Source organism: Schistocerca piceifrons, chromosome 9, assembly GCF_021461385.2.
Source record: "Schistocerca piceifrons isolate TAMUIC-IGC-003096 chromosome 9, iqSchPice1.1, whole genome shotgun sequence".
NCBI classification, from domain to species: Eukaryota; Metazoa; Arthropoda; class Insecta; order Orthoptera; family Acrididae; genus Schistocerca; species Schistocerca piceifrons.
Window position 1 is genome coordinate 137,518,673 of NC_060146.1, and position 15,213 is coordinate 137,533,885.

At 40.8% G+C, this 15,213-nt stretch overlaps 1 protein-coding gene across 1 annotated transcript in view; it reads left to right on the forward strand.

Annotated features, from left to right (window-relative positions):
• The window catches only part of LOC124717212 (peroxidase-like), a 216,143-nt gene that overhangs the window by 119,505 nt on the left and 81,425 nt on the right, over positions 1-15,213 (forward strand). The window contains exon 3 of the mRNA XM_047243999.1: positions 9,217-9,472. Within this exon, the coding sequence (XP_047099955.1) occupies positions 9,217-9,472 (256 nt within the window). The remainder of the gene's footprint in view (positions 1-9,216; positions 9,473-15,213) is intronic.

Here is a 15,213-nt window from a genome sequence, read left to right on the forward strand (position 1 = left end):
CATGGAGAGCTGCATCAAACCAGTCTCAGGACTGAAGACCACAACAACAACATTCCATAGTGGCTCACATGTTTTTGAGTTTTTGTTTTTCTTGTTCTTTCTACATGGAGATTATTACAGATATGTGTATTGTAACATGAAGATCTGAATTTACACATAAACTACTCAAGTGTGTTCTTGTATGCAGTATGCTTTTTATGATGCACAAAAATGGTACTGTAAGTATGTTTATCTGCATGAACAAGGACTTGCATTGTGTTTGTGGAGAGCTGTGTGTAATAATTCTAATGGCCCTTTTCTGTAATTTAAAAACCTCTGTTAAGCGACATTTATTTGCACCCCAGAATGTTATTCCACAGGATATAATAGAGTCGAAATAAGCCATATACACTAATCTTGTACACCCTGCAGTGCAAACTCTAGAAATTATTCTCAGTGCAAAACAAGGTGAACTGTGTTTTATTGTTGTTCTTGGACTACGTCTGCAAGACGTCTCAGTTGCTGACAACAAATGTCAGCAATGATGGTTGTACATCGAGGAAGCAATTCGTAGAACACCACATCACATCTGTTCTACCAGATCTATAACACTATCTTCTGCGGATGTGTGCAGGTCTTTGTATGGGGAGTTGCTGCTTTGTTTTGGGCTAAACTATTCTTTTCTCTTCCTTATGGTAGCACAAAGACTCCATTTCTCATCACCAGTAACGATACAGGGTAGGAAAGGTCACTGTTGTTCACTAGTCAATTGATGACAAGCAATCAGAGATATACATATGGCCACCCACAGAATTTTGTGATTTTGACTTAGAGCATTGCATGTTAAGTCTCGTACGATGCTGGAATGATCACATTCCATCACATTTGCCAGTTCTTGAGTACACTGAAGTGAATCATTGTGGATTAATGTGTTTAAACGATTATCGTCAAACCCCTGAAAAAACAAGAAAACCATTTGCTTGCTCAGCTCTGTCCAATGGCATTGCCCCCACACATGGCGCTAATGTTTCTGACTGCCTCCGCTGCTGTCACCTATTTACTGCACCCAAACAGAAGAATATTAGGAAATATTCCAATTTCTTAATTTGGCACCCCATTTTCTAGCGCCCACAACTCCATTACTATCTCTAAACGACAAAATGAGAATATGCTAACTCAAATAGCAACAGGGACCTACAAATAAAAAATGACAATCGATAATTAAACCCATAGCAACTGGAATACTAACATGCAAAACAAAAACACTACGGACTTATGCACGAACTAAATATTAACATCATAAAATTGCAATTGCAGGTAATATTAACGTAGACATAAGGGCAGAGAGAAAAATGTGATTCATATGGTCAATGCTTTGAAGTCATTGAACTATTACTCTCTCAATGACAAGTCCACCAGACTGGATGTGTGTCTTGATAACATAATGTGTAATACAAGCATAGACTCTCTTCAATTGATGTTGTAGATTTAGGAATATCACTGCATGCAGAGCAGTGGCTTCTAATGGGAAACTCTTCACTCAGTACCAGAGAAAAACAAGTGACATATAAACTCCCAGGAAATTCAATATAAATAATATGAAAGAACAATTAAAGGAAATGGATTTGTTTCATGTAATTGATAATAATAAAAAAAATGATGTACCCCACTGCAACAAAAAAAAAATATATCATACCAATGTTGCACATAAGCAGTATCGTAACAACAAGTAGTACACTTCACAATTTAACAAATGCATGATACTAATACAATATTCTAAAAAGATAGATCTCATAAAAGGACTGGGACTAGGAAAATTACATAAATATGAGAAAACACTACAGATCTAAAACTGAAAAAGTGCAAAGTGAAGTGCAAATAATGGGCATATTTTAAATTCCAGAAATAGATATAAAGCAGTGTCGAATGTCACTGAAATGGAAATTAATAATATCAATAAAAAGAACAGTACCTTCTGGTTGTAATACGCTAGGTGAATATCTTGTTAATAGTGCCAGCACCATCTCTGCACTCAATAATTCTGCTTCAGATGCAGAAGCCCTGTTCAATCATGCAAAACAAACAAGTGAGAAATTTGCCTGGACCTTAATACTTTATATGGCATTCATAAATCGCTATTCAGACTAAGAAATTAGAAAGCAAAATACTATTTTGAACTCACAGTAATTTCATCACATCATAACAAAAGAAATCGAAATGCCACTTCTGTCACTAACAGAGTACTAGATGAAGGAATTTTCCCAGAATGTCTTAAGCTTATACTCATATTACCTGTGTATATAAAAAGGTGAAAAAAGGCTCCCAAATAACTATAGACCTAATTCAATAGTACCAGCCTCATCCGAGATAGTAGGAAATTGTATGTGCAAACAGTGACACAGCTGTTTTGAAATCAACAAAATTTTAAATGAAAAACAGTTTGGATTCAGGTCTAAGCTATCAATTTTAAAAGCAATTGAAGCTTTGGTGAATAATGTTTAAGAAGAGAAGAAACATTTATTGATTTAACTTTTAAGCAAAGCATTTGATTCAGTGTCACATGACATAGTCATCATAAGATTAGAATATTATGGGATAGAAAGTGAAGCTCACAGTTTGTTCAAATCTAATTTGAGAAATAGGTTACACCTGGTGTATCCCAATAATCAAAGATCAGCAACACTCCAAATAAAAAGAGAAATACCCTGACATTCAGTGCTTGTACCTTTCCCGTTTATTGCCTACATTAATGACTTTCCGAATCACATGCTATGTAAGACTATACTATATTTTGATGACATGACACCAATAACCACAGATGAGGATTTACAAAGTGTACTAGCTAACAACAGAGAAATGACTAGTCACTGGTATCAGGCCAATCAGCTGTGCATAAACCAGATGAAAGCAAAATAAAATTTTTAAAATGTAAACATAACTAAAAGTGAAAGAAAAACAGTAAAACGACTTGAATTGTTCATAGACAAAAGTTCTCTTGTGAAGAACATACTGATCTGTGCAGCTTTTTTATGGTATAAATTGAGGAACTGTGTGCAAATAGTTATTACTCCACTCATGCACTGCCAGAACAAAAAATTAGTACATCTGGAAAGATGATGTCGATTTTGATCTGATGATGGCAAATCCTACCTCGGAAAAAATAGATGTACCAATAATGATGTCAGCATCGTCCACCAACAGATAGTGTAGGGGCATAGCTACCAGAGCACCATCTATGTTTACCCATTAATAAGGAATACTCACAGCCAGAAGGTTCAGTGGCTTGGTGTAAATGTGTGAAGCAAGCAGGCAACCATGCCACAGAGATGCACTCATGCTTCCTACAGCCAACCGAGTGCAGTTGAAAGGGGTCAGGTTGAGGCCTTCCGAGTGGCGGGACTGACCTTTTGGATAACTGCCACACAAATTGGACATGGTGTATCAGTTGTGCAATGATGCTGGTATCAGTGGTCGCATGAAAGTTCTCACATCTGTAGATGAGGTACTGGATGTACACGCAGCACAGATGCTTGCCAGGATCATATAGCTCCCACAGGACAGATAAGAAGGATTGTGGGCCCAGATGTGTCAACACGAACTGTTGCAAAATGATTGTTAGCAGCGGGACCATGGGCACACCTCTATAACATCTTCCACTCACACCACAGCATCAGTGTGCACTGTTTGACTGGTGCCATCAGAGGATCACTTAAAAGATGGAGTGATATGCCATGCTCTTCAGAAATTGCAGCAGATTCTGCCTGCATGCAAGTGATAGTTGTTTGTGTGTTCACTGTAGACCCAGTGAGCGTTGTCCCAAAGGGTTCTTTCGTCCAAGACATGCTGGTCCCACACCATGCCTTATGGTCTGGGGTGAGATAAGCTACAACACTAGTTCACCTTTGGTGTTACTGGTGGGGACACTAACAAGCGCTCGGTACATCAAGAATGTTGTTAAACCCGCTCTTTTGCCATTCTTACAATGGGAAAGTGATGTTCTGTTCCAACAGGATAATGCTCACCCATGCACTGCCTGTGAAATCCAATGTGCTCTGTAAGATGTGCAGTAACTTTCCTGGCCAGCACAATCTCTAGGTTTTTCTCCATTCGAGAACTTGTAGGATATGATGGGACGAGAAGTGACTGATGTGGCTTGTCAACCAACAGCTCTTACAGAACTACGTGAACAGGACAAGCAGACATGGCATAATGTATCCCAGGACATTTTTCGCTGTCTGTATGATCGACTGGATGCCAGAGTCAGCACCTGCATTGCTGCCTGTGGAGGCAATACTGCTTATTAATATGAGTCTTTCAGCGTGGGTCAATACCTGATACCTTAGAACTGTATGTGCTATTAATCTATAAATGTAATCATTTCATGTAGTCCATATGCACTGTTGCTGGGCTGGGGCTGGGCTGTTTTGAGGGAAGAGACCAAACTGCGAGGTCATCGGTCTCATCGGTTTAGGGAAGGACGAGGAAGGAAGTCGGCTGTGCCCTTTCAAAGGAACCATCCCAGTATTTGCCTGGAGCGATTTAGGGAAATCACGGAAAACCTAAATCAGGATGGCCGGACGCAGGATTGAACCGTTGTTCTCCCGAATGTGAGTCCAGTGTTGCACTGTTGCAGCAATAAATCAAGAGTGAATTGGGAACCTCTGAAAGGGTGTACCAATTTTTTTCTGGCAGTGTATTTTGCTTTACCATTCACAACTGCAAGATGGAATATTGCACTGGAGCAGTTCTGCTGGAGCTAAATATATTTTCAAGTGATAGAAAAGGAGTTAGATGTCTAGTAGGATTACCACCAAGACAGTTCTGCAGAAAACGCTTTAAATGTATCAACATAATGACAGCACTTAGCCTGCATATGTCTAACTGTTTAATATACTGAAGAGCCGAAGAAACTGGTACACCTGCCTAATATCATGTAGGGCACCCGTAAGCACACAAAAGTGCCAAAACACGACATGGTGTGGATTCGACTGTCTGGAGTATTTTGGAGGTAACTGACACCATGAATACTGCTGAGCTGTCCATAAATCTGTAAGAGTACGAGGGTGTGGAGATTTCTTCTGAACAGCACATTGCAAGACATCCCAGATACGAGTATGCTCAATAATGTTCATGTTTGGTGAGTGTGGTGGCCAGCAGAAGTATTTAAACTCAAAGAGTGTTCCTGGAGCCACTCTGTAGCAGTTCTGGACGTGTGGGTGTCGCATTGTCCTGCTGGAATTGCCCAAGTTTGTCGGAATGCTCAGTGGACATGAATGGATGCAAGTGATCATACATGTCACCTATCATAGTTGTATCTAGACATATCAGGAGCGCCATATTACTACAACTGCACACGGCCCCCACAATTACAGAGCCTCCACCAGCTTTAACAGTCCCCTGCTGACATGCAGGGTCCATGGATTCACAAGGTTGTCTCCATACCTGTGCACGTCCATACACTCAATACAATTTGAAATGAGACTCATCCGACCATGCAACATGTTTCCAGTCATCAACAGTTCAATGTCACTGTTGATGGGACCAGGCAAAGCATACAGCTTTGTGTCGTGCAGTCACGAAGGGTACACGAGTGGCCCTCTGACTCGGAAAGTCTGTATCGATGTTTCATCGAATCGTTCACACGCTGACGCTTGTTGATGGCCCAGCATTGAAATCTGCTGCAATTTGCAGAAGGGTTGCACTTTTGTCACCTTTAAAGGTTCTCTTCAATCTTCGTTGTTCCTGTTCTTGCCGCAACCTTTTCCGGCTGCAGCCATGTCAGAGATTTGATGTTTTATCGTATTCTTGATAGTCACAGTACACTCGTGAAATGTTCATACGGGAAAATCCCCAATCCATCGCTACCTTGGACATGCTGTCTCCCATCGCCTTTGTGTCAAATATAATATGATGTTCACACTCACTTAAATCTTGGTAGCCTGCCATTGTAGCAGCAGAACTTATCTAACAACTGCGCCAGAGACTTGTCTTATATAGGCGTTGCTGACCGCAGGACTGTATTCTGCCTGTTTACATGTCTCTGTATTTGAGTACACTTGCCTATATGAGTTTCCTTGTCATTTCAGTGTATTTTACATGCAAGTGTTCATTGCTTTTTCCATCCGGCCTGAGCTTTCACATGAAAGACTAAGAAGAACTGCATTACCAAACCTTTGTCCTGTGTTCACATTAGTTGGCTCCAGCAGCTCACATTGTCATATTACCACTTAAACTAGCATCCAGGCTATGCATAACAACAACAAAAAAACTATTTTATGGTTTGGGGGGGGAGGGGGGTGGTAGATCCCATCAAAAAGTATAAAGTATTTGGAACAAGTTGAGGTACACATTTTATTCCAATTTAAGCCACCAAATTAGAAGGAAAGTTGCTGTCTTGAAAATTGCTGTGGTTTTAAGGGATCAATCCTAGTGTGTTTTAAGGGAAGAATGTCAAACCTTCTCATTCATATTGCAAGATTTATTTTACTGCAGAACTGGCAAAAATGCAGCTTTATGTCCGTTTGCATGAAGTTGCTTCACTACCTAGAACAAATACGAGGAGAGGATGAATTGTTTATAAAATAATATTTGTGAATAATAATTCACTCAATGTCTCAGTTTCTTGAAATGCTTCATCCTTGTGGTTGTCAGTGTCTAGTGATATAACATTCCTGCATGCTGAAAATGATACAGTTTATCTTCAAAATGTGTATGTGAAGTGTGCTATTTACAGGCAGTTTTCCTTTCACACTATAAGGCATTTCATTTTCAATGGCACATCAGAATAGCAATTTCCTTAAAACCACTTCCAACTTTCATCACAGAACAGCACAAAACAGACTCACTCATTACAAGAATAATATCCAACATGAACCATTATTTCCATACCAACAAGCTACTCAGATACAAAGCAACTTGTAATGCTCCTCGCAGATCGAAATTCAAAGATGTTAGAATGGCAAACCGATTTTTGCATTGAAAGATACGATTTATAATTCAATTTAGTTTTATAACATTTATATTGAAGAATATCTTCATATTACAAATTAATATTTATTTAAATAGTAATAATTAAAATTTAATTCATTTCAAAAGTTTCTTACAAAATTAAAATGAACACAACTTTTACATTTTGAAATATTTTCTTAAAATATAGTTTAGTATATTTTTATCTAAGTGAAATGGTTTTCCATAACTTATTCAAGCATGACAAAGAAAACAAGAATTTAAATGATTTTGAAGTATTTTTTGTATTTGGTAACCTGGTTGTCCAAATGTATTGGGTACACTGTGTTCTTTATCTATCAGGTACTCCGAGTGTCCATTAGTATCTAGTACCGACATGATAGAAAATCCTAGGAAGTTCTGGTCTTACGTTAAATCAGTAAGTGGATCGAAACAGCATATCCAGACACTCTGGGATGATGATGGCATTGAAACAGAGGATGACACGCGTGAAGCTGAAATACTAAACACCATTTTACAAAGCTGTTCCACAGAGGAAGACCACACTGCAGTTGCTTCTCTAAATCCTTGCATGAACGAAAATATGGCTGACACCAAAATAAGTGTCCAAGGAATAGAAAAGCAACTGAAATCACTCAACAGAGGAAAGTTCACTGGACCTGACAGGATACCAATTCGATTCTACACAGAGTACCCAAAAGAACTTGCCTCCCTTCTAACAGCCATGTACCGCAAGTCTATAGAGGAACGGAAGGTTCCAAATGATTGGAAAAGAGCACAGGTAGTCCCAGTTTTCAAGAAGGGTCATGGAGCAGATGCGCAAAACTATAGGCCTATATCTCTGACATCAATCTGTTGTAGAATTTTACAACATGTTTTCTGCTTGTGTATCACGTCATTTCTGGAAACCCAGAATCTACTCTGTAGGAATCAATATGGATTCCAGAAACAGCGATCGTGTGAGACCCAACTCACGTTATTTGTTCATGAGACCCAGAAAATATTAGATACAGGCACTCAGGTAGATGCCATTTTCCTTGACTTCTGGAAGGTGTTCGATTCAGTTCCGCACTATCGCCTGATAAACAAATTAAGAACCTACAGAATATCAGACCAGCTGTGTGGATGGATTGAAGAGTTTTTAAAGTCACATCTGGCATACCACAGGGGAGTGTTATGGGACCATTGCTTTTCACAATATATATAAATGACCTGGTAGATAGTGTCAGAAGTTCCATGCAGCTTTTCGCGGATGATGCTGTAGTATACAGAGAAGTTGCACGGAGTGGCAACTGACCCTTAACATAGACAAATGTAATGTATTGCGAATACACAGAAAGAAGGATCCTTTATTGTATGATTATATGATAGCAGAGCAAACACTGGTAGCAGTTACTTCTGTAAAATATCTGGGAGTATGCATACGGAACGATTTGAAGTGGAATGATCATATAAAATTAATTATTGGTAAGGTGGGTGCCAGGTTGAGATTCATTGGGAGAGACCTTAGAAAATGTAGTCCATCAACAAAGAAGGTGGCTTACAAAACACTCGTTTGGCCTATGCTTGAGTATTGCTCACCAGTGTGGGATCCGTACCAGGTCGGGTTGACATAGGAGATAGAGAAGATCCAAATAAGAGCGGCGCGTTTCATCACAGGGTTATTTGGTAAGCGTGATAGCGTTGCAGAGATGTTTAGCAAACTCAAGTGGCAGACTCTGCAAGAGAGGCGCTCTGCATCGCGCTGTAGCTTGCTGTCCAGGTTTCGAGAGGGTGCGTTTCTGGATGAGGTATCAAATATATTGCTTCCCCCTACTTATACCTCCCAAGGAGATCACGAATGTAAAATTAGAGAGATTCAAGCATGCATAGAGGCTTTCTGGCAGTCATTCTTCCCGTGAACCATACACGAGTGGAACAGGAAAGGGAGGTAATGGCAGTGGCACGTAAAGTGCCCTCCGCCACACACCATTGGGTGGCTTGCAGAGTATAAATATAGATGTAGATGTAGATGCTATTGTGTATCACGTATTTTGATTTCTGGTGAAAATAGGGCCATTGACCAGCTCCGTTACAAATGGAAGACCTAAACCCAGATAACTAAACTGCTGTCCTCACAAATATGAGCCCAGTGTCTTGACGACTTGCTAGCTTTGTCAGGCTACTGTGGCACAATTAAGCTTCTCGTCTCTGTGTAATATGCTCTCTGTCCATGGCCCAGCTTGTACGTTGTGTCAGGTGTGGAGTGGTGACGCAAGCCTTGTGTTACAGGTGACCTGAACGTGAGCGACTCTGAAATTTGGGATGCAGTGCGGCATGGACTACAGAGGGGATCCAGGCTAGCAGAGACGCTGAAGAAACATGAGCAGTGGGTGTCGCACCACCTGCCTGTGCCACCTGCCACACCAGAGTACAAACACTACAACTTCATCACCAAAGAGTCCACTGACTCTGATAAGCAGCATGTGCTGGATTCACTTGACGACCTCGCCAATGTCACTGCACTGGCTAATTTCCTAGTGCACAAGTGAGTGCGTTTTCCCTCTCTCTCTCTCTCTTTCCTGTCTCTCTCATATATTTTTTTCGACTGTGTACAAACTCTAGGGATTGATTGATGAGAGGATACAGAACAAAAATAGATCTAATGAACTTATGTCCGGAAATGCACAGTTTCCATGCTACAGACCATTTATACAATCATACATTATTAAAGAGACTGTGGTATAATACACACTGTATCATGCAACAACAATTACAATATATGCTGAAAATTGTTTCCATGTACCTCAATGCATGTGTATATGTGTTGTAGCATGCTCCGTCTCACACGTTCACATTGGCCGTGCTCCATCCGAACAGTGTCAAAGGCAGAATGAATAACTTGCTCCAGTGGCTCCACATCTGGAATGAGGTCTGCATACATGATACTTTTGGTATGGTCCCATAACCAGAAATTGCACAGGCAGACCATTCAACTGGAACCCCTCTTTCAATGCATGAGCACAGAAGACACAATTGAGATGCATGCAGACGGTAATGGTTAGGTGAGCTGGACCACCATCATCTAGCAGCCATATAACCTTTTGAATGATCAATGGGAGTTCTTCCAGCAGGGGAGGCAAAGTCAGTCGCAAGGAATGCCAACAGTTCTGGCCTGTTAGGCGACATGGAAGAAGACTGGTTCCAAAATATGGTAGCCAATCCCAGCCCAGATATTCCTGCTGCACCAATGCTGATGATTCGCTGTCACCATACCATAGGGGTTCTGCATGGTGTTCCACAGATCACGGTTATGGATATTGAAGACACCACACCAAGTAAAGATGGCCTCATCTGTGAATAGGACGGATAACACAAATCCCGGTATTGTGGTAGCCTGGTGAAGAAACCAGTGACAAAACTGCTCCCGGTGAGGAAAGTCTATTGCTAGTAAGCCCTGCACATGCTGCAACTGATAAGGGTAGTAACAATTGTCATGGACACTGTTCCTCATGGTTGTTTGGCTTATGCTGTACTAATGGGCCAACAGCCTGGTACAGACATGGCGGATACTTTGTACAGTGTTAATCACATTCTCCTCCACGTCTGGTGTCCAAAAATTTTGGGTACATCCTTCATGATTTCATGCTTTCTGTAACAACTCTGCTCAGACAAATAGCATTGCAAACATTGAATGGTGTGTTTGTTGTCAACAGTGATAGCTATAGGTCTCCTGATACATTTCTGCCTGCCACCCTTTGCCGTTCACCTTTCCATAAGCAAACACCATGTCAACAAGCTCTCGATTCGAATACGGAACCTTTTTGCACAATCCTGTATCACAGCCACTACAAGGTGAGTCAGCAAGAGAAGTGAATTGGGCACAACATTACGGTACCAATTCTAATGGCAGGAGAGGGTGCTAGGGCATGATGTATATGGAACAGTATGACTCTGTAGGAGGAAACTGTGCATACTGTAACTATGGCTCCATGGTACAGCATGTATTAGACAACAGTCTCTGTAACAAAGTATGATTGAATAAATAGTCTCTAGCATTGAATCCTTGCATTCCTGGACATAAGTTCATTAGACCTTTTTTGTTCTGTATCTTCTCATCGATCAATACCTAGAATTTGTGCATTATACCTGTGTGTGTGTGTGTGTGGGGGGGGGGGGGGGGGGGCACACACTGGATGTCCAAAGTCATCAGGCATATTTCCTCTGGTGTGTTTTCAAATATCTGCAATTTGGTTTTGGCTTGTGTAGCTGGCATAAGCCCTAACAAATATTGCTTACCACATCTTTCCTGTGATACCCAGCATTACAAAAAGTGTTAGTTTGTTTACCATTAAAAAAGAAAATTATTTTTAAAGCAGAATTTTACATACCCATCGAATGGATCAGTCCACTATAGATATACATAGCAGTTCCATATTCTGGCACTGATGGACCATTCAGAAGAGCTGTGGAATGTGTGGGATCAGCACGATACTTTCCCAGAGATAAATTCTGAGATTTTGTATTTCCTACTTCTTACTTAAATAACTCCTCAACTGGCAATCTGGCACTGACTGCATTCTGTTCTTGTTCTTCCACCAAGGAAAAATCCCTATCAGTACCTGAAATTGAACATGTGGCAACTGGACACCCTGACCACTCAACTATGACGGACCACACACACACACACACACACACACACACACACACACACACACATATGTGTTCTTCATTGGATGATGATTGGAGGCAGGGATCGTAAACTCGTTCGCAGTCATCTATGGTATGAGAACAATTGTCATTAACGGTATCAGCTTGTGTAGCTGAATTTTATGTACTAGTCATTCCATCATGTTCTGAAACCTTATTTACGCAATTGGTCTTTGTCAGAAGTCTTTGCTTAGCTGCAAATTTACACAAAAAGAGGTGCAATGGCAGAACCAGAGAGGTAGGCTTGATACACATTTCTGACAACAGTGTATGTAGTGGTATTCTTTCGACGAAGCTGATATGCAATAGTTTGTACACTGTAGCACCAAACTGGTGTAGGCATTTGTATTCAAATATAGAGATACGTAAACATGCAGAATACAGCTCTGCAGTGAGCAGTGCCTATATAAGACAACAAGAGTCTAGTGCAGTCATTATATTTGTTACTGATGCAACAATGGCACGTTATCAAGATTTAAGTGAGTGTGAACATGGTGTTATAGTCACCTCATGAGCGATGTGACACAGCATCTCCAAGGCACTGATGAAGTAGGGATTTTCCCATATGACCATTTCACAAGTGTACTGTGAATATCAGGAATCTGGTAAAATATCAAATCTCCGACATTGCTGCGGCTGGAAAAAGATCCTGCAAGAACAGGAGCAATGACAACTCAAGAGAATCATTAAGCAAGACACAAGTACAACCCTTCCACAAACTGCTGCAGATTCAATGCTTGGTCATCATCCAGAGTCAGTGTGCAAACCATTCAATGAAGCATCATCAGTATTGGTTTTTGGAGACGTAGGTCCACTTGTGTAACTTTGAGGACTGCACCACACAAAGCTTTACACCTTGCCTGGGCCTGCCAACACTGACTTTGGACCGTTGATGACTGGAAACATGTTGCCTGGTCGGACGAGTCTCGTTTCAAATTGTATCGAGCGTATGGTCATGTGCAGGTATGGAGACAAGCTCATGAATCCATGGACCCTGCATGTTAACAGGGGAATGTTCAAGCTGGTGGAGGTTCTGTAATGGTGTGGGGTGTGATGTGATGGCCCAGCACTCAAATCTGCATCAGTTTGGGGAATTGTTGCACTTCTGTCATGTGGAATGATTCTCTTCAGCCATCATTGGTCCCGTTCTTGCAGAATCTTTTTCCAGCTGCAGTGTTGTCAGAGATTTGATGTTTTACCAGATTCCTGATATTCACAGTACACTTGTGAAATGATTGTTTGGGAAACTCCCCACTTTGTCGTGACCTTGAAGATGCTGTGTCTCATTGCTGGTACGCTGACTCTAACACCACATTCAAACTCACTTAAATCTTGATAATCTGTCACTGTAGCAACAGTAACAGATCTAACAACTGTGTGAGACACCTGTTGTCTTTACAGTTGTATTCTGCCTGTTTACATATCTCTGAATTTGAATATGCATGCCTATACCAGTTTCTTTGGCGCTTCAGTGTAAATTAGTTGTTACGTCTTACATAATTCATCCTGTATATAGGGTGGTCAGAAACAGTCTGGAAAGCTTATAAGGTTGTTGCAGGGGAGGCTGCCCTGAGAAATATTTGTTAAGAAAAGAAATTTGATTTGTTGTGTCATTTCCAGGTTACTCAGCACTGAAGCTAGCCGATCAGGCCCCTTTGTGTGCAAATTTAAGCAGCCTGCCATACACAGTTAATGTCAGTTGTTCTCCCAGCGTAGATGATAGCACATGAGACTGCTCAGCCCTTGGCTCGATTTTGGTCCTGACTACCATCCCATGCCCAATTTTTGCATTGTTCTCTCATTCAGTTTGAGAAAACCAAATGAAGAACACGCTTGGTGATGTCTCCAGCAGGCTGTTTGAATTTGGGTTTGCAATGGCCTGATTGACTAACTTCAATCCTAATTAGCTTGTAAATGGCACAACATATCGAATTTTTTTCTTAACAATTACTTTTCAGCACAACCTGCCCTGCAAAACCCTTACAAGCTTTCCTGATTGTTTTTGATCACCCTATATAACCACCTTTTGCAGCACTCACCACCACGGGACATGCAGGAGGAGTGTCAGTGAGGTTCTGGAAGGTACCAACAGGGATGTGGACCGAAGCAAACTCAGAGCCATTGCCAGCTGCTTTAGGTTTCTCATCTGAGGATCTGTGGTGTGAACAGCTTGCTCGAGGTGGTCCCACAGATTCTCTAATGGGTTTAAATCTGTGGAGTTTGTTGGCCAGGGGAGTACTGTAAACTCATGCTAGTGCTCTGAACTGCACACGTGCACTATGATCCGCGTGAGACGTTGCACTGTCATGCTGGAAGACACCATTGTACTGAGAAAAGATAACAAACTGCATGTAGGGGTGGATGTGGGCATTAGGATAGGTACAAACATGTGTTGCTCCATTGTGCCTTTCAGAATGATGACATCATGTAGGGAATACCACAAAAACATTCCCCATAGCTGGCCGGAGTGGCCGAGCATTTCTATGCGCTACAGTCTGGAACCATATGACCGCTACAGTTGCACGTTCGAATCCTGCCTCGGGCATGAATGTGTGTGATGTCCTTAGGTTAGTTAGGTTTAAGTAGTTCTAAGTTCTAGGGCACTAATGACCTCAGCAGTTAAGTCCCATAGTGCTCAGAGCCATTTGAACCAAGCCAGCCATTCCCCAGAACACAACATTCTCTCCTCCAGCCGGGACCCCTCTGACTATTACACAAAGACAGTTTTATAAAGTCAGAGCATAGGAGGATGGAGTATGACTTTCTGTAATAGTGCTGTGTTCATCTGTTGCACACATCCATCATTTTTCTAGTGTAGCAGCTGTGTACAGATTCATTATGTGCAATGCTGGCATTTTTCTCTCATAATACTTATGGTTGCCTGCATGACGAGCTTTGGTGTACCCATTTGATTAGACTAATTATATTTTCCCCAAAATACTACAACATATTTCAATACTGATTGAGCATAAGCAAAATACATAGTCCTGATATCATTGTATAATATACAGTTTCTTAGTTTTTATATTATGAAACATGTTTACTCCATTTTCTGTTTATGTAGTCTTCATGTGTATCATATTTCATGTTTTGTAATGTCCATCTACAGAGAAATTTGGTACTTTTTATGTTCCAATAGTCTATCTGTTTATTTCTGTATGGTTATTGGCTGATGTTCTAGTCTGGATGATGAATGTATTCATTGCAACAGTTTTCTTTTCTTTTTTTAAAATTTATAATCAAATTGTTTGCACTGAATACACTACTATATTCTTTGTAACAACTTAAATGTTTTTTTTTTTTTTTTTCCAGAGGTTTCTTTGGCACTTCTTGCAATTAAGATGCTGGTGCCATGTGGAAACTGGTATAGCTTCCTTTTATTACTGTTGTATCTAAATCATTTACATATAGCAAAAACAGGATTGGACCTCGGGGAACTCCGTATTTGACCACTAATGAATCTGACTTATTGGAGCTTTAGATGTGTTTGGTGTTTTATTACAATAATGTCCAACACAAACAAAAATGTGTGCCTCAGTCATACCAATAGGGCTGCCACCAGTGTTGCCACCATACAAT